The sequence below is a fragment of the Pelmatolapia mariae genome, linkage group LG5 (assembly GCF_036321145.2).
Source record: "Pelmatolapia mariae isolate MD_Pm_ZW linkage group LG5, Pm_UMD_F_2, whole genome shotgun sequence".
Taxonomy (NCBI): domain Eukaryota; kingdom Metazoa; phylum Chordata; class Actinopteri; order Cichliformes; family Cichlidae; genus Pelmatolapia; species Pelmatolapia mariae.
The window spans coordinates 31,350,442-31,376,923 of record NC_086231.1 but is presented as its reverse complement, the minus strand read 5'-3'; the positions used below and the strand labels follow the sequence as shown (position 1 = coordinate 31,376,923).

Sequence of the window (26,482 nt, the reverse complement as noted above, 5' to 3'; positions counted from 1 at the left end):
TAAGGGGAGGTTGGACAAAAGTAGATGGTGCAAGACTCCAGTCAAAATATTCATGTCGATTAAGGTATTTGAACCAAGTTTGAAAATGCACAGAAAAAGTGTTTTTGTTCAAAGACATGAAAGAAAACGGGACATTTCCACACAACAGTACGTGCTACTCCCTTTCTGGCTCTTACAGGTGCCTTTCAATAAAAAGTTACCATTTGGAAAAATTAATGAGGCATCTTTTTTCTCAAACTAGAGCCTGGATGTTCCCGTCCTCATGCTTGTTTTTGTCTCCCCGTCTTTTTTTTTCCTGTGTAGAGCCAGTTCTCTACACAGCTCTTTGTGGAAACAGTAGTACGCGTAGTTGTATGAATTTTTGTTTTGGTGATATTCTTTATTAAAAGGTCCACTAATTAATAACGTACAGCAAAAACACTGGCAAGAAATGTTTTGTTAATTTTATTCATTTATTATTACTTTTTGAGGTTTTTACTCTTCAGCTGATGGGGTATTGTTGTTACCCCACCAGACGGGGGGACAGGTTGGTGGTGTGGAGATCAAAGTTTGCGAATACAATAACTCAACAGAATTTAAATTTTTTCACATTTTTCCTTGTGATATTAGCGATGATAGTGATAGCATTTTGATGTTTATACAAAGAGTGTTCAAAATGTAAAGGACATTTCAGTTTCACAGCACACAGCAGTGCATTTAGGCTGGAGAGCTTAATAATCCATCAGATCTCTCAGGCTGGAACGCTGCTGAATTTCATTCAGTTCAAATCCAACTTTAAATAGACTTCTTTGCTGTGCTGCTTAGTCCGTTTCAATATCTCGAGTAACACGTTTTTGATTTTAGCATGTGGTATCAAAGGCACCCTTCCTCTCTTGGAATACATTTTTTTTTTCAATCTAGGATGAAGTCTTACTGGTATCACAGAAGCATCCATTCATCTGCCAGCCAGTAGTAATGATAGCAGAAGTCCTGAGGCAAAAAGTGTTTTGGCTGTGTCTGCGTTTCATATCAGAACCCAAGTAGGGCAACAGCATGACAGGCTGGCATTAACATAAAACAGTCCAGTCAGTAGAGATCCCTGCTGTCCAAGTCTGACGGGGCTGAAGGTTGACAACAAAGATTTACATACTGACAGCCTTTTCTACATATCTCACAGTGGCTTCCCTCCATTATCTTTTCCTCAGCCAAAGAAAAGTGGTCCATCAGCTCGTAGCTCAGATCTGATGGGTCGTTTCACGCTGTCTGTAATGCTGGCAATAAGCTTTGTCTTATGGTGATGTCCCCATGCTGGGCTGATAGTTTATTTATCTGACGCCGGACTCCTACCATCTGTTACAGAGACCTTGTAGCCTCAGTCCCGTATGATCCTTCAATTATCAGCTCAGCGCCTCGTTACTGAGGACAAAGGCAGCTCACCCTCTGCTGATCCACTTCTGTCGTCACCTTAGTTGTTCAGTGCGCCTTTGTTTTTTAATGAGACGACAACAACAAGGGCAGGAGTAACATGCATTTAACATGTTTATTCACAGAGTCCATTTAAAGACTGATCAATTTGAGGGTTTGGACATTCAGTATGTAGATATTTTTACTTTAGCAGGTCAATTAATTATTATGTAGGGTCTGAAAGTGAATACTAGAGCCCATTTTCCTGCCATTTGAACTCTATTCACTTTGTTAAAATGTAGATATTTATTCAGTTGTATCTTTTTAGTTTAAGCTGTTTTGTGCAGCAAGTATCTAATAAACATACGGTCTTGTCTGATGAACGTAGACTACATGATTTACAAAACATACTGAATCGCAGTGTTTTCTCCACTGTTTCTTCCAAAGCTATGACACTTCTGGCACAGTTAAAGCAGCTGAAGGAGACTTCATCTAAACAATAACTTAAAGAAATTTCTTCTTCATTGAAATCTCAAACATATTCCATTTGGGTTTTGATATGCAAACATTCAGCTTGTTGTGCTGGTCCCAAGAGATTTAACAAAGATGTATAAAAGAGTGCTCAAAACTGCAAACAAAGGTTGTAATATCTTCTTTTTGTTAGGGGATCAAATATTCGTCTAGCTCCAAAGCTTCATATATACCCCATATTACATCGTGCGAAACCCTGCTTAGTCGGTGTGTCAAGCTAATAGTCACCTAACAGAAACATGGACATCATGGTGATACTGATACAACCTAATGATACGGATTATCTCTACATCATGACCCCTGTTGGTGGAGGTGGGGGAATATATGGGGGAGCAAATGAACATTTTGTCCTCAAATCTGATGTTAAAAGCAAGAAAAATGTGCAGGCGTGAGGATTTGAACAGGTTTGACAAGGACCAAAGGTTGGTGGTTCAATTCTTGGCAGCTCCAAAGTAGCGCCAAACTGTCCTTATTTATTTATTTATTAACCTTTATTTAACCAGGAAGATCCCATTGAGATTAAAAACCTCTTTTTCAAGGGAGACCTGGCCTAGGTAGGCAACAGCAAGTGTCTCACAGTTACAGAAATTACTCAAACACAGGCAGCAACAACACACATGCAACAATAAGTGAAAGAATACAAATAAAATAAAATAAAATTCAAATAAAAATAAAAAAGTCAGTTAAAATGACAATCAATCTAATTGAAACAGTTGCATGTTATGGACTTGTCCTCAAGGATTCGTAGTTTAGATTTAAAAGCACTTAATGAAATGAATTCAGTCATTTTCCATTCCTTCTGCAGTTTGTTCCAAGCCAAGGGTGCTAAATGGACAAAAGCTCTTTTACCAAGTTCAGTTCGGGCAAATGGAACAGAAAGCAACAAGTAACCATGCGGACGAAGAGAATACCGACCAGCATGTTTCATTGCAAGCAGGGAACATATATAAGAAGGCAGCAACCCAAGTATCGCCTTATATATAAAACTGTATAAATGAGAGTTCCTCCGACTTACCAAAGCAGGCCATCCTACCTGAGAGTATAACTCACAGTGGTGAGTCTGAAATTTACGGTTAGTGATGAACCTCAGAGAAGCATGATACACAGAATCAACCATTCGAAGACATTGAGCAGAAGCATTCATATATAGAATATCACCATAATCCAGCACAGGCAAGAATGTTGCAGCAACAAGCCGCTTCTTTGTATTAAAAGAGAAACACAACTTATTTTGAAAATAAAATCTCAGTTTTAACTTCAGGTTTTTCACAAGATTCTCTGCATGTGGTTTGAAGGTGAGCGAGTCATCAATTAAGATTCCCAGATATTTATAGGTGTGAACCAACTCTATTTTATTACCTTCAAGAGTGGTTACTGATGAGATTGTTTGGGCCCAATTCCTTGATTTAGAAAACAGCATGAGCTTTGTTTTGTCTGCATTGAGAACAAGTTTAAGCTGAAGTAATGAGTGCTGGACAGTAAAAAAGGCTTTCTGCAAGGAGTCAATGGCTTGGACAAGAGTTGAACCACAGCTGTAAATAACTGTATCATCAGCATAGAAGTGCAAGTTTGCATCTGGCACATTTAGACTAAGATTGTTTACGTAAATGATAAATAGAAGTGGACCTAATACAGAACCTTGTGGCACTCCGTTGTGCACTGTAACAAAGTTAGAACATAAACTGTCAGATTTTATGCACTGAGACCTGTTACTGGGCAAGATACTGAACTACAAGTTGCTCTCTGATGCATTCATTGGAGGCATCAATGATGTGTGAGGACTTCGGTATAGAAAAAGCGCTTGGAGGGATTGGGCGAAGGAAGCTTGTATGAAATGCTCGAGAACAGTAGAAAAGCGGCATAAAGGAACAAGTCCATTTACCATTGGTACTCCCTGATGGTTGTGGCCTCTTTCAGCAGGATAGTTCACTGAGGTGTTGACTTGGCCTCCAAATTCCCCAGATCTCAATCAAGTCAAGCATCTGTGGGATGGGCTGGACGAACGAGTCTGATCCATAGAGGCCCCTCCTCACAACTTACAGGATTTACTGCTATCATATTGGAGGTCAGCTACAGGGTTGTTTTGGCAGCAAAAAGGGGCGGGCAGACAGGCGGTCATAATGTTGTGCCTTATCGGTGTACATGTCCCTCCCTTCTGTAGCCTATCACAAAAAGACTGACTTAAAATTCCTTCATGAACTGGCAGTGCTGTCTTCAGTTTGTATTATTAGTCAGTCTGGATAGTTCATGAATCTCTCTCGTCTCCATTCTTGAGTCTGCATCACTTATGAGGGATGATTATGATAATTGAGGGGTGCAAGCTCAGCCTCTCCCTCTGTGTCTGGTAGAGTATAATTGATGACTCCAAGCTCTTTAAGCTTGACCGAACCCAGGCCTCGTGATTTATGTCTGGGTACGAATCTCCGTGCACACTCTTTTAATAGGAGATAACAATGTGCCATGCAAGGCAAACTATAAGATATAGCATCAATTCTGGGTTGCCCCACCACCAGCATCACAGACTCCTGGGAGATTATTTGATCACGTACCTGTTTTGCTACCTCCTTGTGTTTTTATTATTGTTGGGATGAAAGTGTTGCTCTTCCCCTCCCCACATGGTTTGACAGTCCAGTGTTTGGCTTGGACTGAGGGACTCATCAGTTTAAATGTCAGCGTGGAGAAGAAGCCGACATTCCGGTGCACTTACCCATTAACTGATAAGGAGGCGGCTCCTCTGCTTCCTGCGAGCGCTGCCGATCCCAATGCTGTCTCACTATGGAGACAAAAATGGTCATACCTGCTCGATAAGTCTGGAAACTCCACCTCAGCTTGCCAGTATTTACAAGCAGACTGATACTGCCTCTATATGAGATTTGACACATAACAATAGAATTCATCTCATTCATGTCTTGCCAAAAAAGAACACACACAAAAACCATGTACTTGACCTACATTAACATGGCCAACTTTTTCCATCTTTTTGCTCGGTGTGACGATCCTCGGAGGCACGGCATCGCTCCAGCGAGTTCAGCATGTGCTGAGACTGTGTTTGCACATGTTGGATTAAAGAGAACAAGCTGCTGGATAAACAGGAAGAATCGCTGAACCACATGTTTGTGTCTCAACATCAGTGGAAAAAAGGGAACGCTCAATTGTCGAATCGTGCCCTCTGGGACTTTGATTTTTCACAATAAAACTTAAAACTAAAACCCCAAAAGTACTGCAGACGTGAAACTGGAGCCCAGCAACATTTTTTGGTGCTTTTCTTTTAAATTAATAAGTAGGCATCCGTATTGAGAGCGATTGTTCTGACCTTGACTTGCATGACTGATCATTAAGATAGATAATGATATTAGATAGGTAGATATTAAGAAAAGTGGATTTATGGTTTCATGTGGGTTCTTTTTTAGTTATTGCTACTATGTACTTTGATGGAATGACCTGTTTTACCATTGACTCATCATATGTAGTTTTTAAACAGGTCCCGGAAGCCAAAAATAAGAGTAAAAAAAGACACACATATGAGTGGATTTTTTCTGTGTAAAAACTATAACCATAATTTTTCTGAGTGAGCTGGGGAATTGCGAATGACATGTGTTTGTGTGTTGCTTTTAAATGCATTTTATCACTTTAATGCGTCTGCTGTGAAATCATGCAGTATGAGACAGTCAGGAGAGATGAATCACTCTCCATACGGTGGACAGTGATCGGATACATAAAAAGAATAATAAAATCCACAAGGACGTATGTCATTTACCTCCTCAGGATATGAGCTCAGACAACATCCAGGAACCTGACATTTTGATTTGGAGCTCTTTTCCACAGTGTATCCTGCCCCCTCACCCCTAACCGGTGGCAGCAGATGCATCCCCCTCCCCGAGCCTGGTTCTGGTTAAAAGGGAGTTTTTCCTTCCCACTGTTGCCAAGAGCTTGGCCATAGAGAGCTGTCTGATTCTTGGGTTTTCTCTGTAATGGTGTAGGGTCTTTACTTTACAATATAAAGTGCTTTGAGGTCAGTGTTGTTGTGATCTGGCGCTATATGAATAAAACTGAATGGAACTGAACTGAAATATGGGAATGAATGTTAGAATGTGTGCTCACAAAGCAGTAACACCTACATTTTATTAACTACAAACATAGACGTGAAGTTAATTCATAATGAGTTTATTAAACTGAATTATAAGACGCCCTGGAGAGGTCGTCGATGCATTGCGGGGGAAACTCAAATAGGCAAACATTTACGCTCACAGCCACACTGATGGCCAATTTAGAATCACCAATTAACCTAACAAACTGGAGCACCCAGAGAAAACCCACAAACTGCACATTGAACCCAGGATTTTCTAGCTGTGAGGTGAGTCGCCCCATCACTCCCACACACACATGCACTTTTTGTTCTCCATGCTAATGAAATTTGTAGGGAATTTGGAAGAAACATCATCTATTTCCAGTGTAATCGTTGGTTTATCTCTTATTATTTGACTTTAAAAAATAAATTTACATTAAAGTGACATAAAATGTTTGTTTTGTTCAAAAGAATGTGTCTAAAAGCTCATACAAAAAGTATAAACCTATCTATGCATATCTATATTTTATTATCTATCTATATTTGTTTTATTGGATCGATCCACCCACCTCTGTTGAAAAGCACTGCAGTAAGAATCGCAGTCCCCCATTTTTAGAGGCTCAAAGGGACCTGAATTTGTGTTATTTTACATACGAAACCCTAAGGAATTGTCTCTGTATTGAGGGAGGACGTTATTAGACTGACAATATAAGACAATAAAATGTAAACCTACTAAAGAGACAGCAAAAATGTTAGAAGTGGCCAAATCAGCAATGTTGTACTTTCTTAAAAAGAGCAACAAGGTGCAAACCGCTGGTTACACTCAAGATTAGGAAATGAGATCAGACCTTGCCAGAAAACCAAATCCATCCAGTCATGAAAAAAATACTTTGGAGGGATGAAACCAAGGTCATCTTGTACCAGAATGATGGGGAAAATGTGTAGAAAAGGAAAGGAACAACTCACGGCCCAACACATGATCTGTCAAACATGGTGTTAATAAACTATTATGGAATGGTCATGTATGGCTGCCAGTGGAATTGGGTGTCTAGTTTTTATTGATGACACAGATCGAAGGATGAATTCTGATGTATACAGAGTTATACTCTGCTCAGATTCAGCCAAATGCTGCAGAACTGATCAGCCATAGCATCACAGTGTAAATGGATATTGATTCAAAGCAATCTGTACAAGCAACCTGGAGTTTCTCAAGGCAAACAAATGGGATTTCTTCAATGACCAAATCAGACGCCTGATCTCAACCCAACACAGCATGCTTTCCAGCTACTGAAGACGAAAATCAATGCAGAAAGTCTCATAAACAAGCAGCAACTGAAGGTGGCTACAGTAAAGCCTTAGCAGGTCATCTCAAGGGACGGAAACAGAGCATTTTGGGATGTTCATGGGTTCCAGACTTCAGGCATTCATCAGTGAAGACAAAGGAATTTCATCCAAGTCTGTACATATAAATTATGTTAGTTTAGTATAAAATCCTCAACAAATTCTTACTTTACTTGGTTAGCTTTAGGAAAACATTGTGGTTTGGGTTGAAATATGCTCCTTTCTCAGCACGAAGAGTGCATGTGGAAAAATTACACTAACTCAATGTGTTACCAAAAACAAGTATATTAACAAGTGTTCATATGTAACGATTTAGGAGTGACAGATCCTCATGCTATTACTTAAAGCCATAAATTTTACATGCTTGGAATGAAAACTAACTTACTCACACAGTAAGTCAAAGATGCTGACGAGAATAAAAGGCAATATTTTGCAAAACCCTGGATTCGAATCAAAAACACCAGCAGCAAGACAGGGCTGTCAAGAGACTCACAGAGAAACAGGAAAAGACAAAAAATAGGTTGTATGGTTTGAGTCAAAGAGGGAAGGAAAAATGTTTTGACAGGTTCTTAATTAACTCTAAGAAACCTTCACCGGGGTTTGATACAGCTGCACCGTGGCACCATCATTGCCTGCTGCTCCTGCTTCTGTCTTCGAGTCATTTCTTTGCACTTTTGCTAAAAGGTCAGGACGGGCAATAAGGCAGCAAGTTCCCTGTCTGCTAAAGCTGGTGTGCCACCTAATCTTCTCTTTAATTAGACAGACGGCCGGCAGAAACAGGACTGACTTTCAGAAGTGACATCTACTATCAGGGGTTGCAAATGAATCTAGAAATATAATTTCTTCATTTAAGAAAAAATTAAGAACTCAGAATGAAACACTGTATTATATATTTTGGCCAAATGAGAGCTTTATAATGTGAAATGTATCTTTGCTTTCCATCTAACAACCTTTCCTCTTCTGTCCTTTGAATGAATACAAAATGTGGGCCAACTCTTTGAATACTAAAGACACATTAAATGCCTCTGAGTACGTTTTTGACCCTTGCGTGGTCTTGTTAGCTTCAAAGGCCCCTTTTCCTGTGTTTTGTTTATGGCCCAGCAGAGCCGTAACTCACTGCAGCCCGTCCTCCCACAGCCGCTAAACTATTCTCTCCGCACAGTTTCCTGGGTCAGATCGCATGAACCTCTGTGGCTCCCTTTTCTGCAGATTTATTGGTTGACAGCTAATTTATCCATTATACACATTCCAAATTATAGGCTTCGGTCAACAGGATGGCGGCAAAAGAGCAAGGATCAAGAGAAAGAACGGGAAAGACGAGCTGTCCACCACATTACCCACTGGATCCGAAGGACTCATCTCACCCCTGAGCAGGGCCTGATGTTTGCAGGCTCAGCCAGTGAGGTTTTGACTTTGGAAGGAATCACAGCTTTTGATTATTGCCTGAGTCATACTTGTTAGAGAATCTCTACTTGTGTTTTTCTTCTCCCACCCACTAACATTACTGATATCATCTTCATGCACATTGTAGTAACAAATGCAAGATCATTCATCAGCAGCTCCGGAGTTCTTCATGACCCCGGAGTTTCTTCATTGGTCCTTGATGTTATATGGGGGACAAGCAGGTATAATGTCCAGTGACTAAAGTGTTAATGCTCCCCACTCCATTCTAGATGTTCAAAAAACTGTGTGGTAGTTAGGAAGTTAGGAATAGTTATATTTGCAATAGAGAAATTTTGACATTTTCGCCATCAGGTGGTGAACACCTGATTAGCCCTGAATGATAAGAAAAAAAAAGGAAGAACGTGCAAATTAGTGAGGTTTAGAGATGCCAGTAAGTGTATTTTTTTTAACTTGACCTAGCTGATTAGGCTCAGTTCCACCTCCCTGCAGTTCTGTACTTGACACCGAGGCTTTAAAGTTTCATCTAACCCTAACAAAACAAAAAAAGCAACTAAAAGCATTTATCAAAAGTCAACAAACTCTTTTTCATTTTTATCAATTTTCTTTAAAACCAAATTTAATTTAAACAGCTATTCTGGATCGCTATAAAGCTTCAGATACGACCCCAACCCCCCACCCCACCCCAAAATGTCATCCAAAATCAAAAAACTAAAATTCTTTGCAGTGCTATGGCCCCTGAAATAGAAATTAGTGAAGCTAGCTAAGCTAACAGCTATTCATGAAGCTAGCTAAGCTAACTGCCCTCATATTACTCCTGGGTCGAGCAGTTTGATGCAGGTTACAGGTGGAGGTTTGTCTAAATGTTTGTCCCTGTACAAACTATTGCTCAGCAGGGTAGGTATCGATGTATAACCACTTCACTGTCTATTGTACTAAAAAGTGGAAAAGTAGACCCCCAATACTCCAGTGTCACAATCTTGGTTGTGAACACTGTAGTCTGTAGAGACTGTTAGCAAGCCTTTAGAATTTCAATCTTGTTATGTCAAATAACATTGTTTGATCAGGTCAGTTCAGAAAGCGCACTTTGAAGGAGTCCACACGTATCATTTAGATACAGTAACTTTGTCTTGCCAAAAGAAAATTTAGTCACAAGTACCATACAGCAAAAACAAAGCCTTAAATATTCCAAACCCCCAAAATGATTGATGAAATAACGATGGAATTAAAATCCACCCCACTCTCCATCGTTAAACACTGTTGTTTTTGTTCTCTTAGGAGCTATGCTAGCATTTGGCTTTGATTCTGCACATCTGCGAGCTAAACCAACAGCGCCACTGTACTAAATGAAATGGCGGGAAAAAATAAAATTAATCTGTTCTTCATTTTCAAAGCATTTCCCCTCCCACATTAAGAAGCACTGCGGTAAAACAAGTAAGAATTTCAGCATGGTACGAGCGGTTATTGAGAGACGAGACATCACTTTAAATTCAAATTGTAACGGTTACATTTTAAACTCAACCTCAAACAGAAAATAAGCTAAAAAGAGAAAACTCTGTGTGTGTGTGTGTGTGTGTGTGTGTGTGTGTGTGTGTGTGTGTGTGTGTGTGTGTGTGGTTTGCTTATATAGGCCGTTAGCTTTTATTAAGCTCCACTGAGAGCATGAGGTAAACCTGAAGTTCACATCTTTAGAAAGGTTTGATTCTTTTAATATTTACACCCTCCATCTTGTGCATTCATTTATAATGTATATGCCATGTCTCAGTAATTCATGTCCCGTACACGTTAGAATGCCGCTCTCTAGACCTTTCCAGCAGGCTCAGTGAGTAACTCTTGTGTCCTGCCTATTGATTTAAAATAGTGACAGGAGGTCTATTGTTGTGTTGAAAGCACGCTGCTTGTGGCACGGGATTTTTTTTTTTTTTTCTGGCCTCCCACAGCAGCAGTTTTCAGCCATGCATAGCATGTTCTCTCAAGCTACATTTCAACTTTATGTTCTTCCAGCTGAAGCTTAAATCAATAAAGCTTAAGTGGCCACAACAGAGGAGCTTGTGTTATTTAGCTGTTTTTGAAGGCTTCAGACAGACAAATGCTGAATGTATTTATTTTACAGAGCTGAAGTGAAGCGCTCACTCAGTTTGTTGCTTATTTTTGCTTTTGGCCATTATAAGAATTACTATATGTCTGGGGTTTTTTGCATGGAGAGGTATCTGAGGCAGATCCTCTCCCATGTGCCTCTTCACTGTGGCCAAACAATCCATTATCATCATCATAAAGCATCCAGGCAACCTGCCTCCTCAGCCACAGGACGCACACATGCACAGACCCACTCAGAGGCAGTATCACTGCATACACACACACACAATCGCTATAATTGCACCTTTATTAGTCTCCCATTCACACTTTTTACAACCCGGCGCAAAGAGCAGGTCGCATCTCTGGAAATGGCCTCTAAAAGCACGGGACTGTTATAAACAAGACCCTTCAGTGCCATTAGGCTGAGTGGCTCAGGGAAGCAGGCAGGCCCTATGCTGCCAGCATGGTGAGTAAAGTCAGTTAGTGTACTTCACAGGAGTGTCACATACAGAAAGGCTATCAAGGAAACTTTTTTTCTATTACACTGGATGGCCCATGATGCTTTTTTAAGGTAAAAAACTGAATGTCAGCTGGTGGCATCTTAGCTGAAGTGCTACAGATTGGACTGAGAACCCATCAGGGTCATAAGAAAATCATAAAATTCTATCTACATCCATCTAACCAGGATGTAGCACATCCTAGATGATGATTTTAATTGTGGGCAGACCTCCACTTCTATAAACATGCATACAAGACATGTGTGCCCCATAGCAAATATGGCGGCTGCACGGAAGCACATGATAGATTTGTAGTAATGGCGCTAACAAAATACAGTCTGGTTGCAAGTGAAGGAACACTTTGAAAACATCCACTCTGAATGAGGAAAAACGTCATGCTGGATATATATACTAATATATAGACTAAGTAATGTGTTAGGAACAAACAAATGTCATATTGTTTAATAGAAAATAAAATGATCAGCCTACAGAGGGCAGAATTCAAAGACATGTCAGTGGCCTCCACTTGTAAAACCCTTCCTGTTTTGGGGGTTGCCCACTCTATGTATACTTCTCATGAGCTTGCAGTGCATGTTGTTGAGTACGACCAACGTTTTTCCCATGAAAGGTTTACCATCCATCCAATCCATACATGTTTCTGTCTTTTTGTGGGGTTGTGCCACTCCAGGGCCCCCTTTAGTTAAACGACTGGCCCAAGTTTTCTTCAACAAATTGTTTTCAATTTTGTTTCTATGACTTTTTGCCAATAATACCCCATGTGACCTTACTCTGCAGTGCCTCAATGGACTGCTTATCAAATATTGTAGAAGACAGCTCAGGTCGTCAGGCACAGGCCTTCAGGCTGTTTCAAGTGTTACATAAAAGATTTGCGAAGCTGCATCCCTTGGTTGCTCATTTCCAATTTTCTCAATATTGCAGTGTCTATGGGACTAAGATGCACAGCTTTCAAACATAAGGTTAAGCGCTTCAGTACGAGTCAAATAGACAATCTCTTTTTTAACACTGACCTGATTTTTCCCAGCCAGGCTCACTGCCAGCATTTTATCACCAGCCATAAATGTCACCACTTCACATAATGTGTAATGTCTTACAATTTCCTGCCTTGGCGTTCTTGACAGGACTTGAAACCGATCAGAAGGTTGATGCTGAAAGGCGCTGACACAAATAGACTGGCTAGATCAAAGCATTAACCCCATATACTGTCTCTTTGTGATGATGCCATTCTGACAGTAAAGTGGAAATTCAAACAGCAGCCACCTGAGGTCGGTGCCCTCAGAGTGCGCCGCCTCCACGAGGAGTTGCATAAAACTCCACTCTGCAAAAACCCCCAGTCTGGGCATCAATCCCTACCTTTTTCAGCACACCCATTCAGGACATTACATAGTATTTCTCAGTGTCCACACTTTGCTAAGCGCTTCTTGCGAAGTCTGTCTGGAGGCCTCCTGTGGTTGAACCAAATCCATTTTTAGATACGCCTCATGTTCTTGAAATACGGAGAGAATTTATGTTTTTTTCCCCAGCGACTTGTCTAGTCTGCCAACACACTGAACAGAGTCCCACCCACTGCTGCTGTATGCCATTTTGACAGAGGGGTTCAGAATGTTAAACCCTGCTGTGCATCAAATAATGCAACCTGACATTGACACCAACCTGCAGACCAGAAAATCTCCAGCGGACACACTAACTGTTTACAGAAAGTCAAAAAGACACCAAACTAGCTACCAGATACAAGTAGCATATTCAAATAAAATATTTTTGTCCCGTGAGAAATGAGACACATGGGAGTTGATCTGATGCAGTTCTCAAACAGGCGTGATAAATGCATCGGTAGCAGGAGCAGCAAACACGCTGTCTGGCTGTTAGACGGTGAAGAAAAAGACAGCTGTGTCATCTTCATTCACAAGCAATCGCAGACTGAGCACCCACAGAAAGAAAATTAGACGGGCGAGGGTTCATTGTGCGGACAGCGCTGGATGGAACTGAAAGGGGTCATGATGATTCAAGGCAGTGTATTAGGAGGCATACTGAATATGTCACCATGAGCAGCAGCAGCGAGAGGAGGAGGAGGGGGAGAAAGAAAACCTGGGCTGCATTCAGATCTTAGAGGAGAATATAAGCATGTTTGGTCTGCCTGGGAAACTAAACAGTACCCTCTATTGGATGACACAGAGATTGCGTCTGCCGGTCTCTTACTGGTCAAGGAGGACATAGTGATGCTGACACTGCTGCTGCTGCTCCATCTGTGAACTTTCAATCCTATTGAGCCACTCGCATGCTCCAATCTGTTATAATGACTTTCAAAAGACTCTGTATATTTCTTCTTTTAATCCTGTCACTGTCACTGACTGTATCCAACGCTGAACTCCTTCCACTTCACATGACGACTCAGGGGAATGAGTATGATTTGACAAAAACTTCCAAAGACACCCCCAATCCCCAGTGGGGTGCAGAGTCGGTTGGATTTTAATTTCATAGTTATTTTACCGAGGAGTTTGATCAAAGGCTCCACTTTATTCGCTCCACCTATCACTCCAACCTCTACATAAACTCTTATAATTACTTGCTAACAACATGTCTGCCGGCAGTGAGACAATTTACACCATGTGAAGGGTTTCAAAATATATATTTTTTATCTGAATGGTGTTTTCTTTCAATTTAATTTAATTTGATTTTTGATTTTCAGGAAGGCTCGAGGCAGGTCTTCTTTCACTGTCCTCATCTCACAGCAAAAAATTGTAGATGACAGCAATCACCACAAAATACTTTATTTAGCCCATATTTAGGAAAATATTTTATTCCAGCAGTTTAAATAATGCTAACACTAATGGTAATACTACTACTATTGTTGTTGTTATTACTATTATTGATGATTATGTGAGACAGAAAGTTTTTACAGGGGCTCTGTGATTCATATAAACTGAATCAATAGCCTGTAGAAGCACTATTATTTGAGAGTAAGGTCTGGACTGCTATACCTTCATTCATCTTTTTTTGGCCTCACATTTGACTTAAATACTTTGTCATACAGAGGAGTTCTTGTTTGAGTCGATGACTGCAGGTCGCCCAAGTAAATGAACCCAAATCATCAAGCCTCCGCCACCGTGCAGGACAGTTGGTATGAGGTCTTTGTGTTGATATGCTTTTGGTTTACCCTAAATGTGATGCTGTTCATTATGACCAAACAGCTTCACTTCAGTCTCAACGGTCAGACAATATTGTTCCAGAGGTCTTGTGGCTTGTTCAGATGCAAGTTTGCAAGCTTAAACCATGCAACCAAATTCTCTGGAGAGAAGATGCTTCCTGCTGGCAACCCTTGGCAGCAATACTTGTTTTGTATTTTTCTGTACTGTCATGAAATTTAACATGGTAACTGATTCCTTTAATATCTGAGCTCAAGGGCAGGTTGCAATTTTTTGTTGGTGGGTAAAATTCAAGTATTTTATTAGTGTGTTGCTTAACATTAATTACCAGATAAATACTGATGCAATTTGCTAATACCAGCATTTGCTAACAATAAAAGGCTCCAGTCTCACTTTTAGCTCCAAAACTCATAATGGCAGATCTTAAAATGCTGGCACTGATGTTTCAAACTGTCAACAACCATTGGGTTACATCACGGTGGTTATTCCAACATTTATATACAGTCTATGGGAATAACATATGCACTAAAGAGTAGTTATGAAAACCACAAAACCTATGAAAACTGCCATCTTCCTCTGTGGACAGCACCTGCCATTCATGAATCTCGGGTCAGATTAAAAATCATCTTGGGTCAAAACTGTGTTTAATATCCCTCCGGATCTGGCATTTGTCTCCCTGGAGACTAGTCTTCAAAGCCCACCGTTTAATCAGAGCTGCACAGATTAATGCAGTCCGCTCTTTATTTTCTCTGTGAGCCTGGGTAAATTTCAGCAGTGAAGACAGCGGCAAAAGATGATAATGTGAACATACAGGCAGAAGCATCTCTTATGCTTATGGGTTTACTGAAGAAAGAGAGGTGAAAAGTCATCTTTATTTAAAAGTCAAAGGTTTACTCCTTTTCATATTTCCATTGTAGCCATAGGCCCAGAAATGCTTGTGAGCTTTAACAGAAAACATGTCTTTAATATCTCCAAAGTCAAACAGATCATGTTTTTTTCCTCTTTTATGTAAAATGAAAAATTCCATCCATTTTTTAACATCATTATACAATTCAGCTTTACAGTGGGGGCAGGAGTCTCTCCCTGCTCTCACAGGGCAAAGAGGAAGGGTACACCTGTGAACAGAAAACATGATTCTTTTAAATGGCCTATGAGGAAACCTAACAGAACTACAAACTGCACTTTGTACACCATCTGCGCATGATGGCATCAAAGCTGGACATTAAAGTCGACCGCTGCACATGTAACGGAGGAATAAACCTAACAAAGCAACTGCTGGAGAAACAGAACAGCTGCATTTCATTACAGGTTGTTGTCATGCAGGCTACGTGGCACGTTTTACCTCTGCTCATAAAAGGATTAGAAGCTCTTAGCACCAGCTGTTTTTCATGATCCCAGCATGTTATTGCATGTGCAGCCAGTGTTGAGGCTGAATTGCATCAGTCAACATGCAATACTTGGAACAGAGCTGTGTCACAATGCAGGGTAAACAACAATTTTGATTTTTTTCTTCTCGTTTGTTCTGATGAATTTACATAAGTTATCATTACATTACTATCTTTAATACTAAGTAGTGCTGTGTAATACTTATTTACTTAGTATTGATCTGATACAAAGTAAATACAGGGCCAGTATTGCAGCTTATGTAGGGGAGAGCAATGTGTCGTGATTTATGAATTTGACTTTCCTCAATAATTAGTTAACGCAACAAAACACACCTTTCAGCTTTTCATGTATTTTGAAAACTGGGTTCTGTTATTTAAATGTGATATAGGCTATAAATAAAATAAGAGGATAGAATGAAAGTATCGATCTGATACAAATACCACCGTGGGAATGAACTATCAACATCTGGACTGATCCACCTACCTTTAGTGTTAAAACTATGATATGCCATTGTGTGTGTGATGCAGAATTAGAGTACAGCGGAACTCTGTATGGCTAGGAAAAACCAGGGTACGAAAATTATTTCCAAATCAGAAACTACTGTAAAACCAGGCATCCATGTGCATCACTCATTTTAGTTCGAGGGCCACATGTATTCCAGTCTGATCAAGTGTTTTTATATTATGTATAAAAACAATTCTGCTTTGTTTTTTGATCTAAAGTAAAAATACATTCTGAAAATTCAATTTGATTTATATATTGCCACATTTACAACAACAATTGTCTCAAGGCACTTTATATTGTAGGGAAAAGACCCTACAGCAGGGGTGGGGGAACTCCAGGCCTCAAGTGTCCTGCAGGGTTTAGATCTCACCATGGATCAAGACACCAGAATCAGATGATTAGCTCATTACCAGGCCTCTGGTGAACTTCAAGATGTGAAGAGGTAATTTAGCCATTTAAATCAGTTGTGTTGAATTAGGGACATATCTAAAACCTGCAGGACACCGGCCCTTGAGGCCTGAGCTCCCCACACCCCTGACCTACAGTGTTGGAAAGGAAAATCAGCAATCACATGACCAACACTTGGTGACAGTGGGAAGGAAAAACTCCCTTTTACCAGGAAGAAATGTCCAGTAGAACTAGGCTTGAAAAAAAAAAAAACATAAGTGGAAATGTGCCAGGATTTGCTTAACCAACTTATCACCAACACTCTGTGGCAAGCCAAGCCATAGGTAGCAACTTCATTATTAAAAGGGCTCTAAAGCCAACAAGGATTCAGACCTACAGCTCAGACAGAAATAGTATATGGACAGTGTCAAGTCCAAATATTACACAACCAGTTAGTGGGCTGGACTTCCTGCTCACTCACAAATGAGCACGCACACACACCCAAACTGGACCCTGGAAAGAACTCGCCTCTAAATTAACTAAACCCATCAAATATATGCTCGTTGTTCACATCATCTACATATTCCTAGATAATTAATGCACAACATTAATTGGTTAAGTGAGCAAGACCACCAACCATAAAAATGTTAACATTTATTGCTGTTTCTGAATACCCCATTGAAAGCAAAAGCATTCAGAGTATACACAGAAATTGTACAATTATATATGGTTTCACAAAGGCAGTGAACACATACTGTATTACAATCTACAAAAAAATCTACTTTACAGAAATTTAAAATTCTAAATATCAAAAAGTACAGCTGCAGAAACAAGTGTAGAACTGGAACCAGAAAACTGCTCTGGATATCGGTTGGTGAAACAACATGGTGACATCACAATACAAAGAAAGCATCTGATCTTTGTACTTACAGCTGGTTTTTGGAAACTACAACTGGCAGACGAAACAAAACGAAAAACAAATATATGTCAAAATAACTCATTGAAATGATCATAAATTATGTTGGTTTTATGCATCCGAAATATCATTTTACAAAGGACGCCTCTACAAGGTAGACCGTCACTGTTCAGTAGGATTGGTAGTGTATCAATGTGGGGTGGGTTAAACAGGACGGGGGGGGGGGGGGGGGGGGGGGGGTCTCACATCTCTGGTGGAACACACGTTGGTTAGTTGGTTGCCATAGTTTAGGTCAGGAACAGATTTGCTGGGTTTTTTTTAGCTTACATGTGAAATTCTTAAATAATGACGATCTGATGCAGCTCTGTTCTGACCCTGGCAGTGTGCTACACTACGGTTAAAGACTACCAATCCTGTAATAATGTCAAAATGGCTGGAGTGAGTGGCATTAAACAACCAGACCACCACAGAACTCAAACAACCCCAGTGAAAGAGACAAAAACAAAAATACAGCTGCAGAAACCAACCCCTTTTAAGGGAAACTTAAAAGCAAACTTAAAAACAGAAGAGAGGAAGATCAATAAAATATTCCAGTTAAAAAGAAGGAAAAGAAAAAAATTTTTGGGATGCCCACATCAGTGCCAGGTAGCCATTTTGGAGGAGTGTCCAAAGTGTAACGAGGCGTTCTTCTTGTGTTTGAGGTGCTGTCCTCGTTCCCAGTGACAGTCAAGCTGGAGTCAAGGACAAGCTGGTTTATGGTCACACATGGCTGCAAAGGGAGGGGAGGCTCTCAGTCTAGTCCTGCTCCATAGGCTCCTCGGTGTTCCCAGTGTTTAAGATGGCACTTCCCATATCGCCCTCTGTAGGAGGTTCACTTGTACTGCTGGAGGGAGTGAGAGCTACATCTTCACTGGCCGCTTCTGCTCTCTCCTCTATGCTACAGCTGCTATCACTGCTGCTACTGCTGCTGATGACTGGGTCACTGTTGCTCTCCTCACTGTCTCTGCTGGTCTCGGGGCTTTCCAGGTCGCCTGTGGGTGCCTGCTGCTCTGTCTGATCCATGTCGCTGCCCTCGTCCTCGGAGCCACACGGGACTTCCCTCTCGGCCTGCTCGGCCTCCTGGCCCGAGTCTGCACATGCATCGGCCGCCGTGCTGCTAGTTGGTTCTGTAAAGAAAAGTGAAAAAGAGCAGAGGAAAAACTAAATCAAAAGTAGTTCCAGAGGGGGAGGGATGTACGCGATCCCAACATTACACTGGGGAGTACAGTATGAAGATATTTACAGAAAGAAAATTATATATTCTTGAGAATTCACTCTCACCTCCAATAATGCTTCTGTATATTTTCTGCATTATAATAAATGAAATGTTACCTTTTGTATCAGTAAATGAACTCTTTATGTGGTTCACATCATTTAAAACTATCCTTTCGTGCCTACAAAGAAGCCCTTTTTACTTTACTTAACCATCTGTTCAGGTCTTGCACTACGAGTACACATGCAGAGGTATTTGTAGGCCACTCTGGTCTAAACTACTTAATGCGAAAACCACAGCCACCACATTGTCATTGCAGTAAAAGGTACTGACAGCATCTTCAGGTATCAGCAGACCTGGCCTCTTAAACCTGGATTATATTGTGCTGAGAATACAGCTGGAGACCCAACGGCCAAGTAGTCATTTGTATTATATTTGTTTGATATCCGCTTGAAGTCCGATGCCTGGATTGTAATGCAAGTTCACCACAAAAAAAACCAAACAAAAAAAACAAACAAAACAACAACAACAACAGGCACAGAGACGTCTGCATGAATCCTTTTGCTAACTGTGTAATGATGAAATTTACACCAGTGGAACTCGCAGACTTGCGGGTGCAGAGTAATCCTGCTTCATTGTTAACAAATCCAGCATCACTCGGCCCTCAGCTCGGCTGTCCCTCTCTTCTGCCAGCTGCCCAAATTATGACTGACCTATGGTAACACACACTGTGCATCAAATTATATGGTATTAATAGGACATGGGGTCAGTTTTATTTTCAACGCTATGCCTTAGTTAACTAGTTAAGCTGCAGCTTACATCAATGACTTGATGTACTGTATGTAGTGACAATTTATGAAACTGGTTACAATCTATATCAGTTCCTCAGTCATGATATTGAATACTGGGCAGAAAAGCCACAGTGCACCCCCCCCCTCCTCCTCCCCCAAAAAAGACTTTATAAAGACAATTGTGTAGCCTGCTCTGATTATTTGGTCTGAGAGCATTTTTACCTTAATAAGACAAAGAACATTTTCACATCAGTAGTCTGGATGTAACTCACTCATTTAAATGACACAAAAAACAAACAAACACATTGTGAGGATATAGACATGGAGTAATTTCTAATATGCATCTTTGAACTTGTTTGGTTGACCAAGTCGTCACAAGTGAAGGTGCTGCTGAGAAGAACAGTGACAACATGAAATGCACGGCTGAAGGAGTGGAAAAAAACAGCGTATGTGCAACTTACAAAACAGTTTCTAAAAATGTTCAAACAGATGAATGACTAGTTAACTTCATAAATATTTCCCACAACCACAGCGTGGAAACAACAGTGGTTACTACTTTAACAGAGGAAGTTACATTCAACTGCATGCAGTCACACTTTACACAGAAAGTACTGGTTGAACTGTTCAACAACCAACAAGAGACACCAAAACATGTGTTTGTGAAAAGTACCCATGAAAATCTAAAAGCCACAAGTTGTCCCTTTATTCAGATCAAAGAAAAAGTACCAGATGTTCACACCTTATGTGCTATAGTTATATATGTTAGAGTTAAAGTCAACTCTGACTTTGATGTTTCATGTTGCGGTGTAAAGTCATAGCAAGCATGTCATTTTACACAAAGTTTCAAGTATAAGAAAGTGAATAGTCTCTCTTTTCTTTTCTTTTTTTTTTTAACTTAAAAACAATTACTTTTTAACCAAAATAGTGACAAGCTGTTTTGCCGTATATGACTTGTTCTCCAGGTTCCCTATGGTAAAGTTCTAAAGCATGTTTCTGAACAAGGAAAACTATCAGAAACCATCTGAGCTGTTTCTGTTTTTAAACTCGATAATCTGATTGTTAACTGGGGTTGGTTTAGTGCGCTAGAAACCTGAACAGCCAATACAGCCAGCACATTTGCACGATCGCTTGTATTTTTCATTATCTACATTTGTAGAGTCAGCTCGACTTTGTAGCCTCAAACTGCTCAGTACTAAATTTACTGCCTTAACGTCCACAACCAATGAACAAACAGCACTGAAGAACACCTACCTTGGTCTTCAGTGGCAGCAGCACTGCTAGAGGCTTCATCCTCCTTATATGCAACCTTTTCTTCTTCCTCTTCTTGGACCATGGCTTCTGCTTCTTTTGAGTGGCAGGTGCCATGTGAAGGCCTCAATGCATCCACCCCATGCTCCTCCTCTTCATCCTCCTCCTCATCTTCTTCTTCCTCTTCATCCTTGCTGAACTTAAGTCTCTTCACCTCTTGCTGTTCCGCTTCCATGTCCTCTTCTGTTTCATCGTGTTTGTTCTTTACCGAGCTTCCCGGAGATCCACCTGACGCTGAAACCTCACTAACAATGAAATAAGAAACCAGACATACACATGTGAGACCAGCAGCTTTGATTGCGCTCGACAGCGAGTGCTCCTGGTGTGTTAAGAATTCAGACATACCTGGAATCTTTGTTGCCATCTGGGTCCGTGTCAGTGTCTTTGTTGTCTGTGCTGTCTGGCAGACCATTAGCTGTTAGTGAGCTGGCCAGAGAAACTTTCGGTCTGTTCAGTGGTCGTGGAGTTCCTGGACCATTCACTTTCCTATCAAAAAAGCAAACCAAAACAAATAAATAAATGAAAATACATTTATTTAAATCAGGTCAATAATCTGTCCTCAACACAACCTCTCTGTAAACGCAGATGTGTTTCCAGGAGGCATTACTCCATTCATTCTATTCACAGCACTGCATCCATTTTTCCTGCAAAAGCATGAAAGAGAAAAAAATATTAATGCATTAATAAAACCCTCTGCATGTACACTGAATGCAGATAAATATTAGGGATGGGTACCGGTATCCGGTGCCATTATGGCACTGGTTTTGACATAAACGGTAGTAACCAGACCGAAAAGCAGCGCACATTTCGGTGCTTTTTTTCCCCGAGATGTCATACACTTTGGATTCTAGCCAATCATTTTACCTTTCCGAGGATAGTAGGCGGGCCCAGTTACGTACGTTCTTTTAGAGCAGAGCTACAGATTAAAAATGCCCAAGGCGAAGCGGTCAAAAGTCTGGCTGTACTTCACAGCAAAAGATGCAAACTCAGCAGCCTGCAACAAGTGCTTTAATGTGATACTGTGCAAAGGAGGTAAAACCTCGAATCTGATGAAACACCTGGCAACGCATAGCGTTTTTTTAAAAGCCGAGAAATGCACCGTATTTGATAGCTTGCTGCAAGAGCTCACACCGAGCACGTCTACTGCGGGTGTGGTGCCTGTTATCGGACCCGGAGTTAGCAACATCCCCCAAGAACCCGAAGAGGAGAGTCCTGGCCCCTAGCCCTGCCAGTGTAGCAGAAATGATGACGGATGATGATGGCAGCAGCAGCCGTTCTTCTCTGGGTCAGTAGCTTAATGTTGTTCGTGTGTAATTTACGTTGAGTAGGCTAACCACATTATTACATTAATGCACGTAAGGTGAACTAGCAAACACCGTCGTAGTTACATGCGGCTGTCTTCTTGTTTGATGGCAGATACTTCCTTCACCCTGGCCAAAAAGGCTAAAATGACCAAAGAAAAAGTGGAAAACAGCTAAACATGAGAGGTTTTTGGACAAAGTTTGTGTTTTTTCCATTGATTAAGCACTGCTTCCAGCCAAGAGTGATACCATATATGCCCTATAGCTGCAGAGAAGACTAACATTGTTACCTTTTTACAAAAAAAAAAAAACCAGCTGAACATGAGAGGTTTTTGGACAAAGTTTGTGTTCTCCATTCTTTAAGCACCGGTTCGAGCACCGTTTAAGCACCGGCACCGTTTCAAAAGTACCGGTTTGGCACCGGTATCGGATAAAACCTAAACAATACCCATCCCTGATAAATATTCTATTAAACTCTAAACTTGAACACATTACTTACTCTGAGATTGGATGGACACAGCTTACCACCATTACATTCTAGAGGGAAATAAAAATTTCTAAGTTAATCACAGACGTTATTAGTTGAAAAATACCTAACTTTTCAGTTCATGTCTTACCTTCTCCACCCCCCGAAGAAACTTATCTGTTCCTGTATAGTTCCTCTTAGGTTCTGTAAGTAGCTCACACAGGCGCTGGATCGTGAACGGGATTCTAAAAAATGGAAGCAGAGCAACAGATTCACCACACAGTGACCAGGACAAGTGTCCTTCAGAAGGTCTATGAATCTATTTTATGTGGTTCGTGAGTGGGAAGTCACCAGTTATAAAAATCAACAGGGAAGGACAGATAATATTGAGAAACACTGTTCTGAGCTCTAATAGTCTCCCTTTAAGAAATGAGATTCAACTCAGTGTCATTGATATACCCCAAAATCACAACAACAGTCACCTCAAGGTGCTTTATACTGTAAAGTAAAGACCCTACAGAGAAAACCCCAGCAATCAGGCAACCCCTTACGAGCAAGTTTTATGGCAACAGTGGGAAGGAAAAGCTCCCTTTAAACAGGAAGAAACCTGTGGCAGAACCAGGATAAGGGAGGGTCCAGTTGGGCAACCAGTTGAGGATGAGATGAAGAGAAACAAACTTAGTTGGGTGCAACTCTAGTTGAATCAGGTTTTGAACAATCTTTGTACTCTGCTAATTTAATCTAGTTTCACAGCATGGTTTTTCATCTAGAACTGGTCTTATGTGGTCTAGATGGTGCTGAAGGGTTGGAGGTGGGCTAAATCCCAACTCTGAAAGTAGGTTATAAATAGTAGCACAGTTCTTTTAACTATAGGTTTAACAGCAAAATTGTGCAAATAACTGAAGTAGTTGCTCAGTACACTCATTTACTTAAAGCTGCCAACCAAAAATTAACTTTAAATGTATCTAAAATTGATGAATAAAAGTACTGTTGACACAAATTATGCAAAATTCTGAAAGAAAGTGCAAACTGACTGGCCTGAAAAGACTTGGGCAATAGGAAATGCTTTCACAACAAGCAAAAAAAAAGAAAGAAAGAAAAAGTGTATATGTGCACATATAACACACAGGGTAACCTTGCTTGGCTTCTCCATTGATACCACTTCTGACTCACGTGTTCCACTTCAGCTCAGTACCCACCCATTGTATCCCTTCACAATCTTCAGAATTCTCTCCTTCATATCTTCAAATGGAACTGACTCCACATTGGGATTTGCAGGACCTCTTTGCTCAGGTGCTGAGGCTCTGAAGTCATCCATCACTTTCTCCAATTTAAACAGAAAGTAGTTCTTAAATTGAGACCATTGAACCCTAAAGGAAATACAGTGAATAATTAGAAACAGGTCAACACGCTGGCAAAAGACATGTTAGAAGCTTAAAAAAAGTCAAAGAAAGTTCAGGATTTCCATCACTGTGACAAATGGCACATAAATTAGAAACTGCAATGTTGTTAAAGTTAACAGACCTATGCTATATGAAAGAAATGGACCCTTCCACTGTATTTTTACAGTCTGAAATCGACCCCACACTTTTGTATTTTTGCGATTATCTAATAACGCCAGGTAATGTCAGATACCAAAAATCATTTTGGAAATCAAATGCAATATAAAAAAAGGTCAAATAAACAATTAAAAATAAACAATTAAAAAAAAAAGTTTAAAAAAAATTTGTTATTGATTATTATTGATTATTCTGTGAAAAGAATAATTTTATCATGGCCTTAAAAACATGTCACCCCTAGACTGAATGTGTGTTTATGTGTGTAGTAAAATTTTACCAGAGTTAGGTCTATCTGCAAAAAAAAAAAAATGGCATTAGGCAAACACTGTGGTTGATGTTTATCTGTTGTGTCAAATCAGTATTGTACTAACCATAAATGTTTGAAAGTTAGATATCCCAAAACATCTTTAGCTGGACACCAAAACTACAACCACACACACTGACTGGCTGCTTCAAATCCCTGCAGAGGGCCCTGGACATCTGACACCTCCGTTTGAAAAAGCTCTTACAACACTTACAAAAAGAAAGCTAGTGGTCATTTTGTGTACACCTCTTGTCATTTGCCACTGTTTCCTCCTGCTGGCTTGAGGGGCTGCTGTCTGCACCGGCATGTGGAATTGTGGAATTTCTGGTAGCTAGGTCAATGCTGACCCACCACAAACTCCTCACTTTCTATCCCCAAAATACAGGTGAATGCCCATCATATGTCTTTGTCAGTACCTTAAACTTTTCTCATTACAATATTTTAATAATTGTTCTGTTTACCATTTCCTTTTTAATCACCCAGCCCCACGTGTTTATTTGGCCCATTTTCTTTAATCTTATGCCTTATGTAAGAATAACTTACTTCAATTTCAACAGTACAACTACAGGATACTGCAGTGAGAAGCCCTTATGATTTTAAATGATCCCATTACACAAATACATGTTAACTAATATAACAGCAAATTGAAATTACTTATAGTCATGAAAGTTTTGAGCCACACATACTTTAGGCTGTTATCTCAAGTCCAAAAGGTCTATAAAATGTCATCATACAGGGCCTATTTAAAATGATAACACTTGTATTTGTGTGTGTGAGAGAGAGAGAGAGCAAAGAGATAAAATAAATAGGTCTGTAGTTTTCACCTACATGGTATCGCCAGTTTTGGCGATATGGCATAGAAACTGTTCCAGTAGAGGAGATGGCTCCTTCTTTCCTTTCTTGTCGAAATCTGTTAAGATGGGAAAAAAACCCTGAGTGGCTTAACATGACCATTTAACTAGTGGAGGTGCACAGGCTTTGATTTACCTCAGCTTTCCCAACAGTTTTGATAACTCTGCCAATAAACCTGGATATTTTGTTTACTTGCAGCTATAATCTACTCTAGCCGACACATAAAAAGCTGGTAGCAGATCCCCGAGGAGTCACCCTGTCTCGTTGAAGTTATCTATTTACATAACCAGTGTTGCTAATTCGCTGGCTAGCCTAAGTTTAGCATGTTAAGTTAGCCAGAAGACCATAGCCGGCAAATAACTGTACAAAAAGCCGGTGACAGTCGTCATATACTTAATACATATCTGTGAGAATATTATCAGTTACTGAGGGCAAATACACAAGAACTTTACAGTAAATCCAAAGGAATAAGTTGTATTTTCTCGTCGTTCTTTCATGACTAAACCATTTCCGTGAAACCGCTTATAATGCTAGCCTTAGCTAACGCTAGCCTCGAGTATCAGCTAGCTAGCGCCATTAGCGTGAGCGATACAATCCGATCATTTGTTACAAAAGCGTAATCTGGGCCGGACACAAATATCGTGTGGTCTCGGCCGATGAAAGAACAAGAGGAATAAACTGAGTATAACCTCTGAGAGCTTCTTGAAGCGAATCAATTTCCATCACGTCGTTGCCCTCTGTCAGTCTTGTAGATGTAAAAAAGCAGACTGGCGGCTAGCTGCGGCTGCTAAGCTACAACCTCACAGACGGGCAAAGAGGAGGAAGCATTTTAATATGGCGCCGTGAGGTCACTGCCTGTTCGCTGAAACACACGGGGGGAGCGAAGCACTCCACTTATGAATGGATGTGGATTTACACAAACAGACGGAGAAAATGAGACAATGTTTTAAGGGGCGACATTCTTTTAACACAATATCGACTTAAAACAAAATTTCTACCA

The 26,482-nt window shown here is 40.4% G+C and overlaps 1 protein-coding gene across 1 annotated transcript; it reads right to left on the bottom strand.

The window, feature by feature from the left end:
• Nucleotides 1-17,870: 17,870 nt before the first annotated feature.
• On the bottom strand, nt 17,871-26,317 carry ppp4r2b (protein phosphatase 4, regulatory subunit 2b). The gene is made up of 9 exons (XM_063474772.1): nt 26,172-26,317; nt 25,459-25,540; nt 23,967-24,137; nt 22,919-23,012; nt 22,801-22,838; nt 21,570-21,644; nt 21,346-21,486; nt 20,944-21,245; nt 17,871-18,815 (listed from the first exon to the last, which is right to left on the bottom strand). The coding sequence occupies exons 1-9, from the start codon at nt 26,203-26,205 to the stop codon at nt 18,445-18,447; spliced, it is 1,308 nt and encodes a 435-aa protein (XP_063330842.1). The 5' UTR covers nt 26,206-26,317; the 3' UTR covers nt 17,871-18,444.
• Nucleotides 26,318-26,482: the final 165 nt, after the last annotated feature.

Bases quoted from the DNA above. Each gene is read 5' to 3' on its own strand.
- ppp4r2b (XM_063474772.1), bottom strand. From the start codon at position 26,205: ATGGAAATTGATTCGCTTCAAGAAGCTCTCAGAG. The intron at 25,541-26,171 runs GTTATACTCAGT...CCATCTTAACAG, and splicing joins GCTTCAAGAAGCTCTCAGAG to ATTTCGACAAGAAAGGAAAG. The intron at 21,645-22,800 runs GTAAGTAATGTG...ATGCTTTTGCAG, and splicing joins TGTGTCCATCCAATCTCAGA to GAAAAATGGATGCAGTGCTG.